Source organism: Onychostoma macrolepis, chromosome 23 (genome assembly GCF_012432095.1).
Source record: "Onychostoma macrolepis isolate SWU-2019 chromosome 23, ASM1243209v1, whole genome shotgun sequence".
Lineage (NCBI taxonomy): Eukaryota > Metazoa > Chordata > Actinopteri > Cypriniformes > Cyprinidae > Onychostoma > Onychostoma macrolepis.
In genome coordinates, this window is record NC_081177.1 from 4,777,594 (window position 1) to 4,804,346 (window position 26,753).

Below are 26,753 nucleotides of genomic sequence, written 5' to 3' on the forward strand. Positions count from 1 at the left end.
CCACTCATCACCTTCCCGGATATGAACAAGGTTGTAGGCGCTCCGCAGTTCCAGCTTGGAAAATATGCGGGCTCCACGGAGTTCCTCGAGGGTGGCAGGTACCAGGGGAAGTGGATATGGCAGTTTCACGGTTTGCGAATTCAGAGCTCGGTAATCAATGCACGGGCTCATTCCTCCGTCCTTCTTGCCCACAAAAAAGAAGCTCAAGGCGGCAGGAGATGTGGAAGTTCGGATGAATTCCTGATTAAGAGCCTCCTGAATGTACTCCTCCATTACCTTACGCTCCGGAATGGACAGAGGGTATAATCTACCCTTGGGGAGCTTGGCCCCAGGCAGCAGGTCGATGGCGCAGTCCCATGGCCTATGCGGTGGAAGACAGGTGGCAGCCTGCTTACTAAATACATCCTGGAATGCCTGGTAGTCAGATGGGATGCGATGTTCCTCCTGTGGTTCAGGGCTTTCCACAAGGGTGGAGCATACTTGGAACTGAGGTGTCTTCGTGACCTGCTTGGATACCTTGGAGAGACAGTTGTGAAAGCAAGCCTCGCTCCAGCGAGTAATCTCACAGGGATCCCATCTGACCTTTGGAGAATGTTGGTTTAGGCAGGGGCATCCCAGGATGATGTCCACCGTGGGTCCCTCCAGTACCAGAAAAGAGATGGTCTCCTCATACAGGCATCCAATCCTCAGTGTCATCGGTGGAGCGCGATATTGAACCCTTCCACGCCCAAGTGGTTTTCCCTGGATCGTCTCGACTCGGAACTCTCAAGGCTGACATTTTCTGGGTAAGTTGAGCTGATTCAGATGAAGTTCCAAATCGACGAGTGAGGATACTGCAACGGAGGAATCTGGGGTCAATAGTTGGACAGAGAGGAGAGATAACGAGGAGATTTCAGGTTCAACTTGAATAGTACTCACCACTGGGCGTGGTGCACGGACGAGACAGGTCCTGATGTAATGGTCGGATGCTACACAGTACAGACATAGTCCAGCCACAAGGCGGCGAGCACGCTTCATGCGTGATAACTGGGCGGAGTTTACCTGCATGGGTTCTGGTACTGGGGAACTAATTTTTTAATTTTTTGCATATTTGTCACACTTAAAAGATTCAGATCATCAAACAAATTTTAATATCACACAAAGATAACCTGAGTAAATACATAATGCAGTTTTGAAATAATGATTTCATTTATTAAGGGAAAAAAGCTGTCCAAACCTGCCTGGCCCTACGTGAAAAAGTAATTGCCCCCTAAATCTAATAACTGGTTGTGCCACCCTTTGCAGCAACAACTGCAATCAAGCGTTTGCGATAACTGGCAATGAGTCTTTCACACTGCTGTGGAGGAATTTTGGCCCATTCTTCTTTGCAGAATTGTTTTAATTCAGCAACATTGGAGGGTTTTCGAGCATGAATGGACTGTTTAAGGTCATGCCACAGCATCTCAATTGGATTTAAGTCCAGACTTTGACTTGACCACTCCAAAACCTTAATTTAAATTTTCTTGAGCCATTCAGAGGTGGACTTGTTGGTGTGTTTGGAATCATTGTCCTGCTGCATAATCCAAGTGCGCTTGAGCTTGAGGTCACAAACTGATGGCCGGACATTCTCCTTCAGGATTTTCTGATAGAGCGTAGAATTCATGGTTCCATCAATTATGGCAAGTCGTCCAGGTCCTGAAGCTGCAAAGCAGCCCCAGACCATCACACTACCATCACCATGTTTGACTGTTGGTATGATGTTCTATTTATGAAATGCTGTGTTGGTTTTACGCCAGATGTAACGGGACACACACCTTCTAAAAAGTTCAAATTTGTCTCATCAGTCCACAAAATATTTGTTCAAAAGTCTTGGGGATAATTAAGATATTTTTTTGGCAAATGTGAGACGAGCCTTTGTGTTCTTTTTTGTCAGCAGTGGCTTTTGCCTTGGAACTCTCCCATGGATGCTGTTTTTGCCCAGTCTCTTTCTTATTGTTGAATCATGAACACTGACCTTAATTGAGGCAAGTGAGGCCTGCAGTTCTTTAGATGTTCTGGGTTCTTTTATGACCTCCTGGATGAGTCGTTGTCGAGTAATTTTGGTAGGTCGGCCACTCCTGGGAAGGTTCACCACTGTTCCAGGTTTTTTCCATTTGTGGATAATGGCTCTGACCGTGGTTCGCTGGAGTCCCAATGACTTAGAAATGGCTTTATAACCCTTTCCAGACTGATACATGTAAACTATTTTGTTTCTCATCTGTTCTTGAATTTCTTTAGATCACGACATTATGTGTTGCTCTTTAAGCATGCTTCACTTTGTCAGACAGGTTCTATTTAAGTGATTTCTTGATTCAAGGGGTCTGGCAGTAATCAGGCCTGCTTGTGGCTAGTGAAATTTAACTCAGCTTTCTAAAATAATGTGGTTAAAGGAACACTCCACTTTTTTTGGAAATAGGCTCATTCTCCAACTCCCCCAGAGTTAATAAGTTGAGTTTTACCGTTTTGAATCCATTCAGCCGATCTCCGGATCTGGCGATAGCACTTTAGCATAACAGCATAGATCATTGAATCCTATTAGACCAGTAGCATCGCGTTCAAAAATGACCAAGAGTTTCGATAGTTTTCCTATTTAAAACTTGACTCTTCTGTAGTTATATAGTGTACTAAGACCGGCGAAAATGAAAAGTTGCGATTTTCTGGGCCGATATGATTAGAACTATACTCCCAGTCCGGCGTAATAATCAAGGAACTTTGCTGCGGCAGCAGGCGCAGTGATATTACGCAGCGTCTGAAAGTAGTCCCCAGCTATATTATAACTGGGTACCTGGCTGGGGACTGCTTTCAGGCGCTGCGTATCACTGCGCCTGCTGCGCCATGTTACGGCAGCAAAGTTCCTTGATTATTACGCCGGAATGAGAGTATAGTTCCTAGCAAAATCGGACTAGAAAATCGCAACTTTTCATTTTCCGCCGGTCTTAGTACACGATGTAACTACAGAAGAGTCAAGTTTTAAATAAGAAAACTATCGAAACTCTTTGGTCATTTTTGAACGCGATGCTACTGGTCTAATAGGATTCAATGATCTATGCTAAGCTATGCTAAAAGTGCTATCGCCAGATCCGGAGATCGGCTGAATGGATTCAAAAACGGTAAAAGTCAACTTATTAACTCTGGGGGAGTTGGAGAATGAGCCTATTTCCAAAAAAAGTGGAGTGTTCCTTTAATCAATTTTTCACATAGGGCCAGGTAGGTTTGGACAGCTTTTTTCACCATTAAAAAACTGCATTTTGTATTTACTTGCATTGTCTTTGTGTAATATTAAAATTTGTTTGATGATCTGAATCTTTTAAGTGTGACAAGTATGCAAAAATTGTAAAAAGGGGACAAAAACCTTTTCATGGTACTGTAGACTAAACTGTATGGGCTCATATTTTAGCCTGAAAGCAAATGTTTGAGGTTAAAAATATCTTAATGATGGACTTATTTCTTACAAACACACAGCTTTTGGCTTCACAAGACATTAACTGATGGACTGGAGTGGTGTGGATTACGTGTAGATTATTGTGATGTTTTTATCAGCTGTTTGGACTCTCATTCTGACGGCACCCATTCACTGCAGAGGATCCATTGCTGACATTTTACAAATAACAGTGAAATTTCAGTTGGCAATGAATAAAAACAACAACATGCAGTTGGATTTACTGAGATCTACAGAGGCATGTGTATGATAAGTGATGCAGTTCAATCCCAAGAGACAAATAAAAACCACATGTTCCTCTGGGTTGACCTATTTGTTTCCTAAAGGCTCAGGAATTTTCTTAATGTGAATGTCAAACTTATAATATTGTTTATAGAGTAAAGTGAGAACATTTCTCAACCAGCTACTTACAGTGTGTGCAAAATTACTGTGTTTCCCAGAATAAGAAAAAATCCATACCAGCCTCATATTTCAACTACAATCATGGAAAAGTTTGTTTTCAAGAGGAACAGAAGTAAGACGTTAATTTTTTGGCGACACCACTTTCCTCTTTCCTCTTCTGCGTTCTCTCCCTCTCTGGCTCTTCACACATCTGGAAGGTAATACGGCTGACCGTGTCTCTCCAGCGCTGCTGGTCTTATGATGCGTTTGGGCTGTTTTAGGAAGCTTTCATACACTGGACTTTGGCTTTAACTCTGTTGGATACTTTCAGAAGAAGCGGAGGTATGAATTTATACTTTTATACTTTGCATACATGTTGTTTCCCTTACGATCCATTCAGTTTCCATAGCATGTGAACTGATTCCAGTTGTTTTTGATGTTAAACAGGTGTGCCAGAGGTTATCTAGAGTCATGTGTTTTTCATAGTACCATATGTTTTAGTAGATGACCTGAGGATGATGTTCTTGAGTTACAGTCAGTGTTGCATAACAGTGAACTTTATGGAAACCGTGAACAGATGGTCTGTTTTGTTTTAGAAACAACATTTTATGCATTAATATGAGACTTTTATTGTTTGGCAAAGAATTCGAGCATTAAATTTGCATAGTGTGGTCCAAACGTTTATTAAAAAAGCTTCCTTTTTGTATTCTTTTTGAGCTTTTCTTAACAAATTGATAATAGTTTGAGTGATTTTGAGAACGTCTTAGTATTTGGTGTCTCTTTTGCTTGATTATGTTCTCCAGCATGATTTGAGATGTTCAAAAGAGCTTCAGGGGAAGAAAGGGAATCACATGGTTAATGTCTTCATGATCAATTTGTTATTTACAATCCTAAAAAAAGGGCGATGTTTCCCCAAAAACCTTTTAGTGAGAAAAAAAAAAAAAAAAGTTTTTATGAAGGACATTTTAAAAATCTAAATAACTTTTGGTAACACTTTATTTTAAGGTATCCTTGTTTCTCATGTTGCATGTACTTACTATTATAATAACAATAAATTAAGTATAATTACATGCAAGTAACCCTAAACCAAACCCTAACCATATAAGTACATGTAGTTACCGTAATTAATATTACTCAGTACTTAAGTGTATAATTACATTGTAACAGGGACACCTTAAAATAAAGTGTAACCTAGGATTTTCCAAATAACTTTTTGTGAAATGTAGAGATCCTATGGATGTTAAAGGTTCTTTATGGAGTGGATTTTACATCACCAAATTTCCTTATTTTAATTTATAATGATCTCTTTTGGACCTCACAGTATATAAACTGCCTCCTGTGCATGTGATGAGTCACTGAAATTGATATTTCAGTATGCTAAATGTGATTTTGCCAAGTAGAACATGTTCCTGGATCAACATCCTTGTTGTTACTGGAATAACATTCCTGTCAGATTTTAAGGTCAAGATTGACCGATGTTCACATCAAGCTATCATTTCCCTTGGTTTTAGTTAATGGTTGCAGTTGGGAATACAGTTACAACTATGCTGTTTGACTAGAATGTTGTAAACAAATGATGTTGTAACATGGACTATTTGCAAAACGATGGTCATGAGAGGGTTGGAGCAGTGTTATTATTGTTAAATAAAACTGAAACATTGAAATATTTTTAATGAACAAACTTTATGTTGGCTAGAGAAAGCCATAGATAGATAGATAGATAGATAGATGGATAGACAGATAGAGTCTAAATAATTTTTCAGATATTTAATTGTCATTTTTAAGAAAATGGTAAGTCCGATCAGTTAGAAAAGATAATAATACTAAAATAAATAACACTGGAGCTGCTGTAAGAATATTCTTTCCTCACTGGTTATTAGACTGAGATTTTTCTAGAAGTGTTTTTCCCCAGGCGCCCACTTCAGTCGATCTCTTCCAGCTCTCGTGGCGACGTGAACCGTGTTTATGTTAGACACCTGTTTGTGATTGTTGGAACTCATTCCAGAATTTTTTCCCGGCTCATTTTCCTTCCAATTTCTTAGTAGGACTTTGGGAAACTGGGCTTCAGGCGTGGAATGCTAGGGTTTGTATGAACATGTTGGAGACGACTGCTCTCAGATCAGGGGTTTGGTGGTGTTTTCATGTGCTGGATGAACCCAGAGCTGTGTTTAGTTACTGAGGCGAAATAAACCACTTTATCATTTGGAGCACCACAGTAATTTCTGTTGTATATGGCTGTTCGCTAATGTCCAAATATAATCACAATCTGTCCTGTATCAACCCAATTTAAACTGCAGATATACAAATAAATACTCTTGTCTGAGAAACTAAAGGAATAGTTCACCCAAAAATGAAAATTTGGTGGCAGCGGTGGGATTTGAACCCACGCCTCCGAAGAGACTGGAGCCTCAATCCAGGCTCCAGTTGGGGGCTTGTTCACCAAGTCAAAGCAAGCGTGCTACTGCGGTGCCGTGAGCTGAAAGCCCTATTTGGTATAGTGTGAATACTTTTGTTTGTTGTTGTTGGGACTGTTCACTTGTAAATGATTCTCCACAGTTGGACTATTGGACTTTCGGTGCACCTGTAAATAAACATCACCATACTCTAAAGAGTACTTGCGGGTTGAGCCATCCTTTTTTCCCCCCTTTTTGGGCCTTAACACGCCCGCAGTAGACCCTGCCAAAAATCTACTGCATCACATTAAATTTAATTTACTTACCTTCAGGCCACCTAAGATGCAGTTTGTTTCTTCATGGGAAGAGATTTAGAGAAATGTATCCTTACATCCTCTGCAATGAATGGGTGCCGTCAGAAAACAGCTGATAAAAACATCACAATAATCCACACCACTCCAGTCCATCAGTTAATGTCTTGTGAAGAGAAAAGCTGCATGTTTATAAGAAAAAAAACAAACAAAAAAAAACATTATTAATGTGTTTTAACATTAAACTGTCACTTCTGGCCAGCATATGGCAAACAAACCTGGAAAATTATATTGCTCAGAAGTTGCTGTAAACTTTTGACTAAAAATAAGAGTATAAACATATAAATTGAATTATGATAGTGTAAGTAATTTGTTCTTGGATATATCTGATCTGGAAAGCTTTTGTCATTTTATTTTTTAACATATAGAGAAAAGTCACTCAGTGAATCCAGAAAGCATTAATTATTTTGAATCACAGGTCACAAGTTACTAGCTGGATCTGTAAAAACCATTCAGAGTCAGACGAGGGTTTTCAGATCTCGTTTGGCCCGAGTGAAAGCACTGAAGCCCGGAAGCGATGGGTCAGCGGCGCAGCCTGCTGGAGCTGCTGTGTTTGGTTCTGCTGGGCTGGACTCTGGTTCGAGGTCAGGTGGAAACAACGGACCTAAAGCTGGATGACGAGGATGGAGAAGCGGAGGACCTACCCGTAAAAGTGAAAAATGTGGAGCTGCAGATATCTTGTCCGGAGAAATGCAGCTGCAGCGAGGAGGGAGCGGTGGACTGTAATGGAGTCAGTCTCACTGAATTCCCACAGGATTTATCCGAACAGACCCGTCAGCTGTCCCTGCAGGTGCGTGGGTTTGTTTGCAGATTCTGATTGCTTCCCCATGCACACTTTTCCTGAATATTTTGCTTCTTGTTTATTTGGTGATAATATCTGACAGAGATCATCAACTCAGCTGTAAGCATCTGAAATGCTTGGGAAGAGTTGTAAGATTTGGGAGGTCTGCTCCTCTTCAACTGATCAATTTATTCCTAAATCAAAATGTGTTTAATTTATAAACAAATTTTATCTTGATTTTTTTAATGTTTTTGAAAGGTCTCTTATGCTCAGTAATGCTGCATTTATTTGAACAAAAACACTGTAAAAACTAATATTGTGAAATATAATTGCAATGTAAAATAACTTTTTTTTCTTCTATTTGAATATGTTAAAATATAATTTATTCCTGTGATCAAAGTTGAATTTTCAGCATCATTACTCCAGTCTTCAGTGTCACATGATCCTTCAGAAATCATTCTAATACAGGTGCATCTCAATGAATTAGAATGTCGTGGAAAAGTTCATTTATTTCAGTAATTCAACTCAGATTGTGAAACTCGTGTATTAAATAAATTCAATGCACACAGACTGAAGTAGTTTAAGTCTTTGGTTCTTTTAATTGTGATGATTTTGGCTCATATTTAACAAAAACCCACCAATTCACTATCTCAACAAATTAGAATATTTCATAAGACCAATAAAAAACCTTTATGACCTTCTGTGATTTACCCTCTTTGTGGAGGGTGTCAATGTTCGTCTTCTGGATCATTGCCAAGTCAGCAGTCTTCCCTCTTATTGTGGTTTCAAAGAACAAGAGATACCTAGAATTTATACTGTAGGGATGGTAATTTACTGAAACTCAAATGTAAATATTCTAATATTTTGACATACTGATTTTTGACTTTCATGAGCTGTAAGCTCTAATCATCAAAATTAAAACAAAACAAAACTTTTGAAATGTTTTACTTTACATGCAATGAATCTAAAATATATGAAAGTTTCACTTTTTGAAATAAGTTACAAGAAAAAATTTACTTTTTCACGACATTCTAATTTATTGAGATGCACCTGTATGCTGATGTGCTGCTCAAGAAACATTTATGATTATAATATTATCAAGGAACAACATTTATTTGAATGAAATAGAATATAAATCCTTTGTAACATTATAAATGTCTGTTCAGTCTCATGCTGAGTAAATAAATACATTTTAATTATTGTATATTTTAAATTGCATTAATATTTGACATTATTACTGTTTTTACTGTATTTTTAAGAAATAAAAAGAATGCAGCCTTGATGAACAGAAGAGACATCTTTCAAAAACATTAAACAAATCTAAATTCTGAATTCCGAAACAAATTAATACATATTTTTCAACACATTAAAGGAATAGATCACCTAAAAATGTCCCTCACCTCATGTTATTTCAAACCTGTATGCTTTTTTTGTTTCAAGAAATACAAATGAAGACTGCAGAATGTCCAGATTATTTTTAATTACAAGGCACTATATTTCAGTCCTTCGGATGCCATATGATAGCTTTTTATGATAAACATAAAAATCATATCAATGTTCACTGAGAATATATTATGGGTGCTTGTATTGTAACTAGGCCTTTCAATTTAATGGTTATTTTAGGGTAATTAATAATAAAAACACTAATAATTATCATACTTTGTGATGTTTTATAATTTATAAGTTGCTTTGTATAATAAGGTCTGCTTAATTAACAATTTACATGTAATTAAAAACAAACTTTATGTAATTAATCATTAGATTTGCACAACAATTCTGTATTAAGGGATCCTTCTGCTGTTTAAGCAACTGACACTTCAACTCAGTCAAACTCTTTTGTAATTGTTTACATAAATAACTCATTTAAAAAAAATTATAATAATAATTGACAGTCTGATAACTGATAATGATGCACTAGTTTGAATATGGAAATGCAATTAAGATTGGAAAGCAGACTAAATTATTTTATGGCTCCAGAAGACTTAAACATAGCGTATAAACAACTTTTATGGTGCTTTTTTTGTCCTTTTGGAACTTGAAAGCATCCATTCCCATTCATATAACTTTTATTATTGTATAGAAAACAGCAGCTGGGACGTTCTGCTAAACTTCTCCATTTGTGTTTCACAGAAGAAAGAAAGTTGTACGGGTTTGGAACAACATGAAGGTGAGTAAATTATGACAGACTATCTCTTCAACCCTTTGAAAGCCTGACATATGAAATAATAATCCGAAAAATTACATTTATTGAAATGAAACAGTTTATCAAAACTTTAGCAAAATATCTGAAAGAAAAGTTTGCATATGTGTTTTTTTGTTGAGTATCATTTGATCCATCGTGCTTTTAGGTCTCATATAATATAATATAGTAAGAATATGGAAGGGAAAAAGTATTCAGAGCAAAAATACGCAATTTGGTGCAGATACTGATATTTATATGGACAAAAAGTAAGATGAAATTCTGATAGCTTGTAATGTAAATCAATGAGATGTATATCAGTATAGCAGATATTTACATAAAATGACAGTCATCACTCTATATCTGCCAATAATATGTCTTAGTAAGATGATATTTAAATGCTTACTTTTATGATCAAAACATAATGCAATGCATTATGCAATACAATGATGATTGATGTATGTATAATCAAGTAAACCCAAGTTGCTATAAAAGTTATTCTTACATTTACTTTATAATCATCAGTATAGATTTGACAGCAAAAAGACATGTGAAGCCTGAGCTAAATGTGGTTGTTTGTACAATTATACTAAAAGGCCTTTTACTTGCTAAAAAAAGTAAGAGCTACCAATCAGACGTCAGAAGGCATGTGGTAGATTGTGTGCAACAGGTTTTTCAGCAATGGTTTGATCATGTTGATATGTGGCTTTACTGGCGTCACAGGGTTAAATGTGATTTATTTTTCTGTTCTGCCCCAGAATAACCAAATCACTGAGGTCACGCTGGAGCATCTGTCACGTCTTCAGCAGCTGGAGACCCTAAACCTACAGAACAACCGGCTCACGACACAAGGTACGGCTGATGAAAGGGTCAGCGGAGGACAGCAGCTGAAAACAGCACAGAATAATCTGTTACAGAGGGTCAGGATGAGAGAGAGAGAGAGAGAGAGAGCAGGATGGAGGGATGCAGAAGGGAAGGGTGCTGAAAGAGCTGCTGGCTTTGGATCGCACTCTTTCCTGCATGTGTGGTCAACATGACTGTTTGAAGTGGAAATGCTTTTCTTTAAATAAATCGGCAGAAACATCAGATTTCTTTTGTTTAAAGCATAAGTGTGGCCAATAATTAAATTCCTGATATTATTTACTCCCTCTCAAGTTGTTCAAACACAGTTCTATACATGGACACAAGGATGCATTAAATTGATCAAAAGTGACAGTGAAGACATTTATGATGTAACAAAATGTGTAGTTCTTTTAAACTTTCTATTCATCAAAGAATCCTAAAAAAATATGAAGAGGCACAACTGTTTTCAACATTGATAATAATCAGAAATGTTGATTGAGCAGCAAATCAGCATATTATTAGAATGATTTCTGAAGGATCATGTGACACTGAAGACTGGAGTAATGATGCAGAAAATTCAGCTTTGATCACAGCAATCATTTACATTTTACAATATAAACAAAAAGAAAACAGTTATTTGAAAGTGTAATAATATTTCACAATATTGCTGTTTTTACTGTATCTTTGATCAAATAAATGCAGCCTTGGTGAACATAAGAGACGTTTAAAAAATGTCCAAACTTTTGAATGGTAGAGTGTGTTTATGTATGTATAGCTTATATAAACATTAATAATTCTTGAATACGTGTGTGCGCGCGCGCGCGTGTGTGTGTGTGTGTGTGTGTGTGCCTGCAGGCCTTGACGATGAAGGGTTTCATATTCTGGAAAGGCTGAGTTATTTATACTTGGCAAATAATAAGGTGAGTCATCGATATTTATTCTCAAACTCTCATCTCTCCCTCCCTCTCTCTCTCTCTCTCTCTCTCTCCCCTTTATTCACTAACTTGAATGCAGATCACAGGCTCAGATGTGAAGTTGTCATGGCTTGAGTTTAATGAGGCATATATCCTACATTTTCTCCCTGAACACATATCATTTTAAGAAAAGGTTTTGCACCAAATCAATTGTAATTTAGTTTTCCATCACTGTTTTTCCATGCTTAGAATTAGTTGTTTTTGCTACTCTACCTTTAAGACTTTATGCAAATGACCTCTGTTATGATTGACCTCGCATTCCAGCATAATTCACTCCTTCCTTCATCATTTTGTAGACTGCATAGCTGTTCACATGTAAATGTGGCCGGTCATATGTTAATGAGCTAATGATTGTGGAATGATGACCACAAGTATTTTTGCAACCAAATGTTGACTTTTATATCTCCTCATTTTCTCATTGCCGTGAGGCTAGAGTAGTTGGCAGGGCATTGCTTTGTGGTTGCTAATGTGTTCACAGCGTGTATCAGCATAATGCTACCCAGATAACAGGGAACATTCTCAGTACTTTGGTTAACGTTCTGGCAAGGTTATGAACAAACATTTTTCCAGTAACATTAATAGAATTTTTGTTCAGTTTAAATGGAATTTCTACATCATGGAACTTTTTCATGAAATGTTTTAGTTGGACGTTTGTCTAACGCTTTTTAAATGTTCCTACTTGTTTTAGAATGTTCATAGAACATTCAAAAGTAGCATTCCAATAATGTTTGCAAAATTTGAATTTTAACGCTCACATGACCCAGAAAACATGTTTTCAAGACATTTAAAAAAAACTGGACATTTTGAACAAAAAACTAAATCTGTATTGCTATTTATCATGTAATCAGGCTTACTGTGGTATGATTTAATTGTGAAATTTTTGTTGGCAAAGTGCACGCTTTTCACAGCAAACTAAAAACAGAATTAGATAAGTCTCTACAAATAAAACCTCTAAAATGTAGAGTTTCGTTTAATGCCAGGGGTTTCGGTCACGGCCCCTGAGAGTGACTCACTAACATTAGTTTTCCAAGACCGAAGCCTTTTCCCAGGTCTGTTTAACGCTGACTGGTGGGAACTGGAGTTTGATGTTTATGTTGGTCATGAGACAGTCGGTCGTGTTCTGATATTGGCAGCCAGTTTGGCATGAGCATCTCCCCTCAATCCCTCGTTCCGTCAGTGCTGTGGATTGTTCTTATGCCAGCTGGTAACAGCGATGGCAAGGCTTTAACGCGCACACATGCTCTCTGGATGTACCGTGCCAGATTTCCCCGTTAATCACCCAGCTGTGCGCGCCAGGCGGTGGGAGCTAAAGCAGTCCCGGCGACCTCCAGAGTGTGCGCTGGACAGATTTGTAGCTGATGGACTTAAAAAAGGATAACGGCAAGAGAAAGAGATCCTACTGAGATTTTATCTGACACTGGCCAGTGTAATCTCACAGTCCTGCTGGAAAAGCAAGACACCAATGAAAGCATGTGCGCCAATGTGAATGTTTGCCGTTGATTGCGTTGGACGTGTAACATTCATTCTTGCCATACTGAGTCAGTGAATTTGGCAAAGTTTGCTAGCTTTGTGGCTTAAAATAAATGCAAGGTATTCAGACTTGTTCGAGGCTCTTAATAACATGTTTGTGAGCAGAAGTATATTTATTATCCAAGAAATAATCTGTACTTTTTTACTTTTGTGCATATTTTGACCAAGCCTATATTTTCAAAAAAAATTATTATTTTTTTTTTTCTGTACAAACTGCTACCCCAGTCTATTAAAGGAATAGTTCAGGCAAAGATTTACTCCCCCTCAGACCACCCAAGATGTAGATGAGTTTGTTCTTCATAAGAACAGATTTGGAGAAATTTAGCATTTCGTCACTTGCTCACCAATGGATCCTCTGCAGTGAATGGGTGCCGTCAGAATGAGAGTCAAAACAGCTGATAAAAACATCACAATAATCCACAAGTGATCCACACCACTCCAGTCCATTAATTAAGAGTATTTTGAAGCCAAAAGCCAAATTGTTTGTAAGAAACAAATTCATTGTTTTCACTTCAAACTATTGCTTTTGGCTAAAATATGAGTCTATAATCCATAATAACACTTCCTTCAGTGAAAAAGTCCATCTCCTGATGTCCTCTCATATCAAAATACACCCATATATTTGTTTAGAACGTGTTTTGCTTGTAAACGGTGCTTGATCTGTGCATATTTCTCTCCTGATTCAGATGAGACAACTTTTCACTGGAGAAAACAATATTATGGATAGAAGACTCTATAGTTTGAAGTTAAAAACGTCTAAATGATTAATTTATTTCAAACACATAGCTTTTGGCTTCACAAGACATTAATTGATGTACTGAGGGTGAGTGCATTTTCAGTGAAAAATCCAGAATAACCTGCTCTGGTTCATGACTTCCTTGAGCTCTGAATGGAATATTTATTTTGCACACATAACTTTAACATAAATAAAACTTCTTCTTTTTTCTTTTTAAAAAAAAAAAAAAAAAAGACATAAACTTGAAGAATGTTAGAGTTGCATGACAATACATTATTTATTTATTTATTTTTATGGTGCCTGGGTGCATTAAAAAAAACTCTTGAAACAAAAAAATCATCAAAATCTCATGGGAAATCTGTATCTCAAGGTATTGCTATATTTCACCTCACAATGCTGTATTGATATCCTTTTTTGTGACTTTTTTTCATATATTATTTTGTGAGGAAGGAGTACCAACAAAAATAGAGCTTTGAATTAGTAAAAAAGAAAAGAAAAAGAAATTAATACTTTTATTCAGCATTGTCCTTTCTTACAAAAATATAATAATAATAATAATAATTTGTTACCCTGGTTTCCACAAAAATTTAAAGCAGAACAATTGTTTTCAACATTGATAATAATAATAAAATGTTTCTTGAGCATCAAATCTGCATATTTGATCATATGAGTTCTGAAGACTGGAGTAATGATGCTGAAAATTCAGCTTTGCATCACAGGAATACATTTCATTTTAAAATATATTCAGATTACCCTATTTTAAACTGCAATATATTTTACAATATTACTGTTTTTACTGTATTTTTATTCAAATAAATGCAGCTTTGGTGAGCAGAAGTAATGACTTTTAAAAACATTCAAAAATCTTGCCAACTGTAAACTGTAGTTTAGCTCTCTTTCTTCTCACATAATGAAATAATTTCAACCCAAATAAATCTTTCATGTCCATTTATTTATCTATTTGGTAACAATCCATATATATATATATATATATATATATATATATATAAAAAAACATTCCACTACATTGTGTTCATTTTGCCATAATGACTGACTTGTTTTGACATTGTTCTTTAAACTTGTTCACAGCTCACAGCAGCTCCCAGACACCTCCCTCCCTCTTTGGTCAGCGCTGATTTTGCTGCTAACCAGCTCACTAAAATCTACCCCAACACATTCGGCCAGAAGCCGGCTCTGAAGTAAGCCCGAAGCGCTCTCTCGACGGGGTTTGTGTGTTGCTTTCTGACTCTGTGTTAACGGTCTGTGTGCTGTGCTTCAGGTCAGTGTATCTCCATAACAACAAGCTAACAGATGCCGGTCTGCCAGAGAGCATGTTTAATGGATCAGACAACCTCGAGATCCTCATTATGTCCAGTAATTTCCTCCGTTATGTCCCTAAGGGTCTGCCCACCGCCCTTTACCGCCTACACCTGAAGGTAAGACCACTGCGAGGCTCATTAAATGGCAAAAAAATGAGTTCAGTCATCATGTACTCAGTCTTATGTCATTTTAAACCACTTACCTTCTCCTAAGAAATGCAAATATGCATTGTACAAGGTCTAAAGTGGTATTTTCTCACAAAAAGCACCATAAAAGTGGTGGAAATATAGCACTATATTTCAAATCTTATGAAGCTATAGATAGTTTAGTGTGAGGAACAGAGAGTTTTGAACTGAAAAGAGCAGCAGCTATTGGAATGAGAGACTGATTGCGCTCTTACATTTAATAGTTCTTGTGTCTCCGCCCCCTCATTCTCCTCCACCAATCAGAATCCTCGGCTACTCATTGGTACTGTTCTTCCAGTATTGTTTATGGAACATTTGTTCAGCGTTTCATCTGTTCTCAAAACGTTAGTGCAAAAAATTATATTTATACATTGTACATGGAATGTTTCATTTCTGAAACATAGAATGTTTAGTTAGATGTTTTGCTAACGTTATTTAAATGTTTCAAAACATTCAGAGAACATTCAAATTAAAACATAAAAAAATAATATTCCCATAATGTTTGCATGTGCCCTTAATGTCTATATAAGCAATAAATAAATAAATGCTTAAAGAACTGGACATTTTGAACGTTCAGAGACTATTCAGAAATAACGTTTTTATAACTTAATGAAACGTTAGCAAAACATTCATAGAACATATTTTTTGTTCGCTGGGGAGTTGTCTAGTCTAATAATGTTCTCAAAATGTTAGCACAAAAACGTTATTTAAACATTGTTCATGAAATGTTTTAGTTGGATGTTCATCTGATGCTTTTTAAAAAAAAATGTTACTGCTTGTTTCAAAACGTTCAGAGAACATTTGAAATTTTAAAATGGAATGTTTCCTTAATGTTAAAAAAATATTTTAAAACGTTTAAAAAAAGAATTTTTGAATGTTCACAGAACATTCAGAGAAAACATTTTCAAAACTTTCTTAGAACATATTTTTTTTATCAACTAGTAGTTCCATCTTTTGAACTTGATCTTTTGGTTTAGGCCTCTATTTAGAGGGTGTTTAGTGTCTCTTCGACACCTTTGAGAAAACCATTGTGTTTTAAATGGGAATAAAAACCAAGGTGGTTTACTGTCGCATTACTATGAATAGGAGAAATTGGAGCTCACAATATGGCCAAATAAGTCCCGCCTCCTGCATAAAAGAGCCAATCACCAACTGGTAAATTCGCTGCATCACTGCAACTGCCGTTAGAAGCTCCGGATCCCATAGAAAGTGACCAACCTGAAATAAGCTTTTTAATGCCGTTATAGCATATTAAACAACACTTATGAGATGTTCATTTAAAATTTGATTGAAATATGTTATTGAGATTTGACTTTGGCAAGTAGTTTTTGAGCTTGAGATTCTTTCGTTGGTCCAGCATGAACTAAAAAGCTGTCTGGATGCATTGCACATATGGCCGCCAGGTAAACCATCTTTTTGTTTAATTCCAGATGGTTTCCTTTTGTTCAGCGTGCTAGAATGACCTGAATGCAGGTTGTAAATGAAGGACTTGGATCTTTTGAATTTTCTTTCAGCCAAATGAACTAATATTTATTCATGTCATTTTGTACATTTGCAGAGTTAAATTAAAATGTTGTATTTTCAATTGCCAAATTCCCCAAGCACATCCCCATATGCAATCTTTGATAATAGTCTGAAGTAGGTAGTCATTGCAGTGCAGCCAAAAATAAATTAAAAAAAAATTATGAGTTCCCCTCCTGATTCCCTAATGCAGCTTCTGGTTCAGATCTCACATCTCATTCATGCTCAACACTGACAACACTGCCTCATGATGTGGTTGTCTCATTGTTAATGTCAAACTTGCGTGCTTTGTCTTGACTAGGGTTTCATAATATGTCACCACCATCAAATGTGAGCCAATATCTACCTTTAAGAAATAACTTTATGATAAAAAACTGAGTAAGAAATTGTTTTAGCTTATTTTAAAATTAAAATTTATTCTTGCATCATTTAGTACTGAATTAAAAGGAAAACTATATATTATGGCAAAGTTTAACCATTTTAAGAACACATGTTGGGTGGAGCATTTTTTGTGCACTAATAAGAATCTCTTTTATGTTGCACATTTCAAAAGAAGCATTTATACATGTTTTATTCTATAATACTAATGATGGTAATGAATATAGTGATAAATTTGCTTGTGCAGTATCTTGCAGTTAAGGTTTACTTTGCTTTACTATTTTTATTTATTTTTTTATTTATTTATTTTTTTTAAGTTGTAGAATTAAAATATTAGAAATTGTTTAGTTATCAGTCATGACATAGAAGTAATTATCTATTGAAAATTTAAATTTTTTATTTTATGAAAGTCCTTAATTTCTCTTTTCAATTTGAGATATTCTTCAAAATTTCAGCATTGATGCATTGCTAGTCTTGATGCACCATATTTGAATTAAACAAGATTGTCAATAATGGCAAATGTCATTGGTTTATTGACATTGGCATGCTATGTTTTGATGCAATTTGTTAATTTGGGTTAACAAACTAACTAAAACCTCCTTCCGACAACAAGAGAAATGCAGCAGGACATCAAAAAAAAAAAGCAAATATAAAAATATATATAATGGCATCATTGCATAAATGCCTCAAATGAAGTTATGATGATTGTTTTTTTTTTCTTGTCTGTTTCTATGCAGAACAACAAGCTGGAAAAGATTCCCATAGGTGCGTTCGATAATTTGTTCCATCTTCGAGAACTTTACCTGCAAAACAACTTCCTGAGTAATGACGGCATGGACAACGAGACCTTCAGGTCAGCATGACTGAACAAACCAAGAAAAACATAATTTACGCACTTTTGTTGTTCTGCACAGCTCTCTCCTTCCTAACCTTCTTGTAAAAGCCCTACCTGAGCTGTAACTGATGAAAACTCTCCTGCCTTCTCTCATCAGTCACTTGAACAGTCTGGAGTATCTGGATTTGTCCAATAACAACCTGACCACGGTTCCTCTCGGGCTTCCTCGAAATCTCATCCTGCTTCACTTGGAGAAGAATTCAATCCAAAGCATCACAGTGAATGCATTGACATCCATCCGAAATCTGGAATACCTGCTCCTCCACAACAACCATCTCCGCTCCCGCTCCATCCATCCGGCCGCCTTCCTGGGTCTCAAACGTCTCCACACCGTCCACATGTACAACAACCTTCTGGAGCGGGTTCCCCGCGGCCTTCCTCGCCGCGCCAAGACCCTCATGCTGCTCCACAACCTCATCAGCGAGATCGGACGCAACGATCTGATCACTCTCTACACCCTGACGGAGCTCAACCTCAGCTACAACCGCCTCACAAGCGCCAAGCTCCACAGAGAGGCCTTCAGGAAGCTCCGCATCCTGGAGACCTTGGATCTGTCGGGAAACAAGCTGCAGACGCTGCCGTTGGGTCTTCCCAAGAGCCTCCAGGTTTTGAAGGTGAAGGACAATCAGATGACAGAGGTACCGGAAGGAGCTCTGAAGGGAATGAGTTCACTGAGGGAGCTCTACCTGACCAACAACCAGCTGAAGCTGAACTCCATCTACCAAGGAGCCTGGCAGGAGCTGAGTGCACTCATGGTGAGAGATCATCAGTCACTCAAGAAATTTTATAATTGTACTTTAATGATTAGAACAAAATGTGGCAACCATGTACTGTATGAATGAAAATGTGTGAATGTATATTCTTCTTACGCATGGGCTTGTGGTGGTGCTTGAGACATCCTGGTAATTCAGTTTTTATGTAAAATAATACTACAAATAATATGAAACATGATCAATTCTGACAGACTGCTGGGCTCATGAATAATAAATGGGTAGAAAAAATGAGGTTTCTTAAGTGATCACCTAGATTACATGATTTTTGTGCATTATAAATAGACCTCATGAAAATAAATGCTTTTTTATTTTGTTATATATTAGTGCTGTCAAATGATTAATCGTGATTAATCGCATCCAAAATAAAAGTTTTTATTTACGTAATATATATGTGTGTACTCTGTATATTTATTATGCATATATAAATATACACACATGCATGTATATATTTAAGAAAAATATGTTACGTTTATATATTAAATATATTTATATATGATATAAATTATATGAATATAAATATATACATGTAAATATTTTCTAAATATATGCTGTATGTGTGTGTATTTATATATACATAATACATATACACAACACACATATTATGTAAACAATATTTTTTGGATGCGATTAATCGTTTGACAGCACTATTATATATATATATATATATATATATATATATATATATATATATATATATATATACAGGTGCTGGTCATATAATTAGAATATCATCAAAAGTTGATTTATTTCACTAATTCCATTCAAAAGTGAAACTTGTATATTATATTCATTCATTACACACAGACTGATATATTTCAAATGTTTATTTCTTTTAATTTTGATGATTAGAGCTTACAGCTCATGAAAGTCAAAAATCAGTATCTCAAAATATTAGAATATTACTTAAGACCAATACAAAGAAAGGATTTTTAGAAATCTTGGCCAACTGAAAAGTATGAAAATGAAAAGTATAAGCATGTACAGCACTCAATACTTAGTTGGGGCTCCTTTTGCCTGAATTACTGCAGCAATGTGGCGTGGCATGGAGTCGATCAGTCTGTGGCACTGCTCAGGTGTTATGAGAGCCCAGGTTGCTCTGATAGTGGCCTTCAGCTCTTCTGCATTGTTGGGTCTGGTGTCTCTCATCTTCCTCTTGACAATACCCCATAGATTCTCTATGGGGTTCAGGTCAGGCGAGTTTGCTGGCCAATCAAGCACAGTAACACTATGGTCATTGAACCAGCTTTTGGTACCTTTGGCAGTGTGGGCAGGTGCCAAGTCCTGCTGGAAAATGAAATCAGCATCTCCATAAAGCTTGTCAACAGAAGGAAGCATGAAGTGCTCTAAAATTTCCTGGTAGATGGCTGCGTTGACTGTGGACTTCAGAAAACACAGTGGACCAACACCAGCAGATGACATGGCAGCCCAAATCATCACTGACTGTGGAAACTTCACACTGGACTTCAAGCAACATGGATTCTGTGCCTCTCCACTCTTCCTTCAGACTCTGGGACCTTGATTTCCAAATGAAATGTAAAATTTACTTTCATCTGAAAAGAGGACTTTGGACCACTGAGCAACAGTCCAGTTCTTTTTCTCCACAGCCCAGGTAAGATGCTTCTGACGTTGTCTCTGGTTCAGAAGTGGCTTGGTAGCCCTTTTCCTGAAGACGTCTGAGCGTGGTGACTCTTGATGCACTGACTCCAGCTTCAGTTCTCTCCTTGTGAAGCTCTCACAAGTGTTTGAATCGGCTTTGCTTGACTGTATTCTCAAGCTTGCGGTCATCCCTGTTGCTTGTGCACCTTTTCCTACCCAAATTCTTCCTTCCAGTCAACTTTGCATTTAATATGCTTTGATACAGCACTCTGTAAACAGCCACACCTTTCAGTAATGACCTTCTGTGACTTACCCTCTTTGTGGAGGGTGTCAATGTTCGTCTTCTGGATCATTGCCAAGTCAGCAGTCTTCCCCATTATTGTGGTTTCAAAGAACAAGAGATACCCAGAGTTTATACTGTATGGATGGTCATTTATTCAAACTCAAATGTAAATATTCTAATATTTTGAGATACTGATTTTTAACTTTCATGAGCTGTAAGCTCTAATCATCAAAATTAAAAGAAATAAACATTTGAAATATATCAGTCTGTGTGTAATGAATGAATATAATATACAAGTTTCACTTTTTGAATGGAATTAGTGAAATAAATCAACTTTTTGATGATATTCTAATTATATGACCAGCACCTGTGTATATATACAGTCATGGCCAAAAATATCGGCACCCTTGGTAAATATGATCAAAGAAGGCTGTGAAAATTAATCCTTTTGATCTGTTATTTTGATCTGGGGGGGGGGATCATTATGAAATAAATGTTTTTCTCTAATACACATTGGCCACAAATAACGGCACCCTTTTATTCAATACTTTTTGAAACCTCCATTTGCCAGTTTAACAGCTCAAAATTTTCTCCTATAATGCCTGATGAGGTTAGAGAACACCTGACAAGAAATCGGAGATCATTCCTTCATCCAGAATCACTCCAGACCCTTTAGATTCACAGCTCCATGTTGGTGGTGCTTCTCTTCAGTTCACTCATTTTCTATAGGGTTCAGGTCAGAGGACTGGAATGGTCAGCAGAAGCTTGGTTTTGTGCTCAGTGACCCATTTTTGTGTTGTTTTTGAGGTTTGTGTTTGGATTATTGTACGGTTGGAAGATCCAAACATGGCCCATTATAAGATTTCTAACAGAGTCAGTCACTTATTGATTTTTTATCTATTGGTATTTGATAGAATCCATGATGCCATGTGTCTAAACAAGTTGTCCAGGACCTCCAGCAGAAATATAGCTTTCCTGTAGCTCAAATAGTAGAGCATGGCGCTAGCAACGTCAAGATCATGGGTTCGATTCCCAAGGAAAGCAAGAGCTGATAAAATGTAGAAGCTGTAACTTGAATGCAATGTAAGTCGCTTTGGATAAAAGCGTCTGCTAAATGCATAAATGTAAATGTAAATGTAAATATAGGCCCACAACATCAAAAATACAGCAGTGTATTTCATTGTACACATGGGGTACTTTTTATCCCTGTGTTCACCAAACCCATCTTGAGTGTTTGCTGCTAAAAAGCTAATTTTTTAGTTTCATCTGACCATAGAAGCCAGTCCCATTTGAAGTTCCAGTCGTGTCTGATAACTGAATATGCTGGAGTTTGTTTTTGGATGAGCGAGGAGAATTTTTCTTGAAACCCTCCCAAACAACATGTGGTGATGTAGGTGCTGTTTGACAAAATTTTTTTAAGGTTTTCTGACCCCGAGATTAAACTATTTTCTGCAATTCTCCAGCTGTGGTCCTTGGAGAGTCTTCAGCCACTCAAACTCTCCTTCTCACTATGCATGAGGACAATATAGACACACGTCCTCTTCCAGGCAGTTTCCTAACATTTTATGTTGATTGGAAATTCTTAATTATTGCCCTGATGGTGGAAATGGGAATTCTCACTGCTCTAGCTCTTTTCTTAAAGCCACTTCACTAATTTGTGATGCTCAATTATCTTTTGCTGCACATCTGAAATATATTATTTGTTTTTTCCCATTGTGATGGATGATTAAGGGAATTTGGGCTTTGTTTTCACTCCTATTTATATTTCTGTGAAACAGGAAGCCATGGCTGGATAATTTCATGTTCATAATCACCCTGGAGTGCTCAAAATTGTGAATATGAATGGGAATATACTTGAGAGATATTTTGCTCATTAAAATTTCTAGGGGTGCCAATAATTGTGTCCAACGTGTATTAGAGAAAAACATTTATTTCATAATGATATTTCCCCCCATTTTAAATTCTTCTTATCCAATGAAAGGTTAGATTTTTGTGATTTCTTTTTTAAAATAAAAGATCAAAAGGATTAACAATGCAGATTAATTTTCACAGCCTTCTTTGGTCATATTTACCAAGGGTGCCGATATTTTTGGCCATGACTGTGTATATATATAATAGTTCTTCCACCTCATTTTATATTTAATTTTATATTTTATTACTTTGTTTTATTTTGCCTGTGGGGTATGCTTTTTTTTTCTTTTTTATTTTTGTTATCAGCTGCATAAGAAAAGCAGACTCTACGCTCTTAATAAATAATAAATATATATAAAAATGAGGTAAAGTTTGTCATGTGATCAACTAGATTGCAGCTGTTTTTGTGCAAGTAACCTTGACTAATGTAAGTGGACCTCATGAAAAGAAGTAATTTTTATTTTTGTAATATTTTATTTCATATTATTTTATATAATTCTTTATGTAGTTTTAATATATATATATATATATATATATATATTTCCTATTTGTATAGTTTATTTCTTTTCAGTTTTTATTTCATTTTGTTTTGCCTGTAGGTAAGCTTGTTTTTCTGTTATCAGCTGGAAAGGAAAAGCAGACTCTACACTCTTAATAAATAATAAATATAAAAATATAGAAAAATGGGGTAAAGTTTGTCAAGTGATCAACTAGATCACTGTTTATGTTATATGTGGTAAGATTTTATTTTATTTTATTATTATTTTGTTTTGTTTTGTTGCCTGTGGAGTAAGTAATCACAGAAAGAGCTTGTTTTCTGTTATCAGCCGGATGGGAAAAGCAGACCCTCTGCTCTTACATGAGGAAAAAAGATAAGATATTAAAAGAAGAATGCATGTTTTCCTAAGAGCTGTTTCCAGCCAAGGAAAGATTCAAGTCCAATTACACGTTTCAAAGGCTTGGCCGAATCCCCCTTTGATATATGGAGAAAGAGGATGATTGAACTTGTTTTATGTGTGTTTCAGACGCTGGATCTCTCCGGTAACATGTTGTCACATGTTCCTCCTGACCTGCCCGAGTCTCTTGAGTTCCTTCACCTGCAGAACAACAAAATCAGCTCTGTTTCTGCCACAGCCTTCCTCAACACACCCAACATCAAAGGGATCTTCCTCAGGTGACTCACTGATCATTTCCTTTTTGTCTTTTCACTCATGTTTCTGTGTCTTTTGCGTCCTTTAGGTAAAAGTCATAAACAGTTTTAGCAAAACCTGATCAGCATATACAGTATAGACTTTTGTCTATTATCCTGATTTTGCAAACACATTTTAGACGTGCAGAAACACATGCAGACACTGAATGGTTATATTTTGGTGTCAAAACTGACGAGTTCAAACTCTCATATAAACATGGTTTTCTCGCACGTTGGGTTTTATAATGAGCTCATTTTAATAGCTATCAGCATTTTGTTGTACATATAAACACACTCACTGCAAGCAGATCATTTGTGTGCTCAGATCTGGGTTTTATTGTGTGTTTTTTCTGAAACTGCTTGGATCTGCTCTGCTGTAATGAACTCAGTATTGAAGCATTCACAGCTGCACTTACTGCCACAATAATGTGAGGCGAGAATATTTCCCATAAAATCATACAGTAACAGCGTTCAGACTGTAAAGAAAGACTGAGAGGATGTGGCGCGAATGAAAGAAAAGACAAAATAGTTTTCTCATCTTGACCTGATTATCAGTTTCAGAAACATGTGGAACAGAGATTTGGACTGGTTTAAGTGCTGGTTGCATGTTTTCAAAACCAGCAGGTGCCACTGCAGAAGAACAAAATTACTTTCTATATGGTAGTTATTTGGGGGTTAAATGCAAAATTGTTTAATAGAATATATGTATATTAAAAAGATAAACACTCTATTTATGTGACATTTGAAAACTTTTCAGCAAATAGGTCACTATGTTAGAACAATAAATTTTGTCTAGCACATAATAAAATAATATAAACAATATGTATATTTCAGACACCAGTATGGTGCAATAAAAATCATAATGAAAAACAAATAAAAAAATTGAGTCTTAGTGAAAATATTTACTATGACGAAAACATTTATCATTAAAATAATAATTCATACTTGTAATAAAGCCACCATATGGTTGCATAATTTTCAATTGTACTGAACTGTGTTATGTATTACAATAATGCATTTCGAAGATGTATTTTTATGTAGAATGACTGAAAAAAATTTAATTTATATTTTAAAGTAATTTATTATTATTACATTTTATTTATATATTTCACACTCAAGGTCATCTTACAAATAAGAACAATAAAAACAATTATTATTATTATTATTAAACAGTTTTACTGAGAAAAAAAACAAAAAACATTACCTGATTGTTTTGGTCTTTCAACTTTGTCACTTTTTCTTCATGAAAAGAGCTTTATTGAAAGAAAGTGATGAAAATATCATGTCATTTCAATTTACAATTAAATGGATAGAATTTTATGTTACTACACTGTACAAAATCTGTAAAACAGGGCACAATATACTGTATTAATATGAAGGAATTTTCCATATTTCTTTTTTTACCAGAATTTTTAATTTTGCATTTCATTGCATTGTGCATTGTTTTAGAGTTACTAGAAATGTCCATAAAATTATTGGATAATGTCCTGGAAGAAAAATTAACAGTACATTTTTTTTACACCAGTGTAGACCTACATTGTTCTTTATTCTGTTAAACGTTTTGGGACTTTTATAATATTCAAGAGAGAAAATAATTAATAAAGCAATACAGCTTTCCAGGAGCAATATGAAACTCAGATGTTCAAGAAGCATTAACAGAAGTGAACATAATGAAAACTGTATAAATGCGACATTTGATTCCAAACCTAATGTTCCTGTGGGAGAGGCGGATTCCTCTCGCACATCGTGTCCTCAGCTCTCTACAGTCTCCATCAACAAAAATATGGAGGTTAATGAAAAAGATGGATTCATGTGCGTCAATAAAACACTCTGTGCTCAGTCTCAAGTGGACGAACATGAACTCAATGGACGTTTCTTAATGGACATGCCTGAGCCATTACAACTCATGTCAGTGTAACTTTTTGGCAATTTAGCTAGTCTATTTATAACAGTACAGGCTTGAGCGCTTCTCTTCCTCACTGAACTTCCATTTGATTTGAGAACATGTGACGTTTCAGGATGAAGCCACTCATCTTTTCTGAGAAATCGCTCCACTCTCCGTTTAAAACAGAATAAGACTGCATGCTTGAAAATGTCTTCCTAATTGCATTTGATTTGCAGGTTTCACTTGTGATGTTTCTGATAAGTTGCTTTTAAATCGGCCTTGATGTGATGACTCCTTTGCATTAACTCCTTCTCTGCCTCTCATTCTCTTTCTCCCTCAGATTTAATCGTCTCTCAGTTCATTCGGTGGCTGAAGAGTCTTTTTCTCACCTGTCCAAGCTTCAGGTGTTGGACATTGGCCACGGTAACATCTCTCCCAACCGAGGCCAAGCCGGAGAGCAGGTGGAGGAGGAAGAGGAGGAGTTACCGTATGAAGAAGAAGAGGCGAAACATTCATGAGTCACGGATGGAAAAAAACAGTAAAAAAAAGAAAAAATCGTGCCCTGAACTTTCCCTCACTCAAAAATAAAATAAAAATGACAACCAGTTTGAGATTATAAATGCTTTGTGGCTGCTGACAGAAAGTGATTATTTTCAAACGCAGTGTTTGATTACATCTGAGTGCATTGGGAGATATTTTTAAACATGAGAAAGAAAAATACTAATTGTGCTACTACTAATGTCTGTCTACTAATTTCAAAAATTTTGCTTTATATTGTAATAGGATGCAATTGTAAGAAAACCAAAGTCATATACATTAGTATCTGGTGCAGGATGCCGGAAAATTGTATTGGTTGTCTTTTATTTTTGTTTTTGTGGTGTTTGCTCAGTCATGGCTCATTGCTCATTTTGTTTACAAGAGTAAACTCTTTTGTGCTATGAAATTATAATTTCTTTCTCCAGAGAAAAGGCTCTGGGTTATTTTTTTCTGAAGTCATAATATTTTTGTGAATTTAAGTAGAAATGCTCTTACATCTTACATAGAACAATGTGCTAAAAAAGGAAATGTTGTTCCATTCCAAACTTTTGCCAGCATCCAGACAATGTTGGCAAATTATCCCTGTTCACACGGATCCGCAAAAATAACTTAAAATGCTGGCAATGCAAGCCAGA

General features: G+C 36.2%; 1 protein-coding gene across 3 annotated transcripts; it reads left to right on the forward strand.

Moving 5' to 3' along the window:
* Window positions 1-449: 449 nt before the first annotated feature.
* podn (podocan) lies at window positions 450-26,538 on the forward strand. 3 transcript variants are annotated; one of them, XM_058762301.1, is made up of 10 exons: window positions 450-785; window positions 7,021-7,392; window positions 10,321-10,414; window positions 11,261-11,325; window positions 14,735-14,844; window positions 14,925-15,081; window positions 17,787-17,902; window positions 18,042-18,699; window positions 23,533-23,681; window positions 25,922-26,538. In XM_058762301.1, the coding sequence occupies exons 2-10, from the start codon at window positions 7,120-7,122 to the stop codon at window positions 26,097-26,099; spliced, it is 1,800 nt and encodes a 599-aa protein (XP_058618284.1). In that variant the 5' UTR covers window positions 450-785; window positions 7,021-7,119; the 3' UTR covers window positions 26,100-26,538. The 3 variants fall into 3 exon arrangements, with proteins under 3 accessions (XP_058618284.1, XP_058618283.1, XP_058618285.1); XM_058762300.1 differs by lacking the exon at window positions 450-785 and adding an exon at window positions 3,598-4,180; XM_058762302.1 differs by lacking the exon at window positions 450-785 and adding an exon at window positions 9,514-9,550 and having other exon boundaries at window positions 7,276-7,392.
* Window positions 26,539-26,753: the final 215 nt, after the last annotated feature.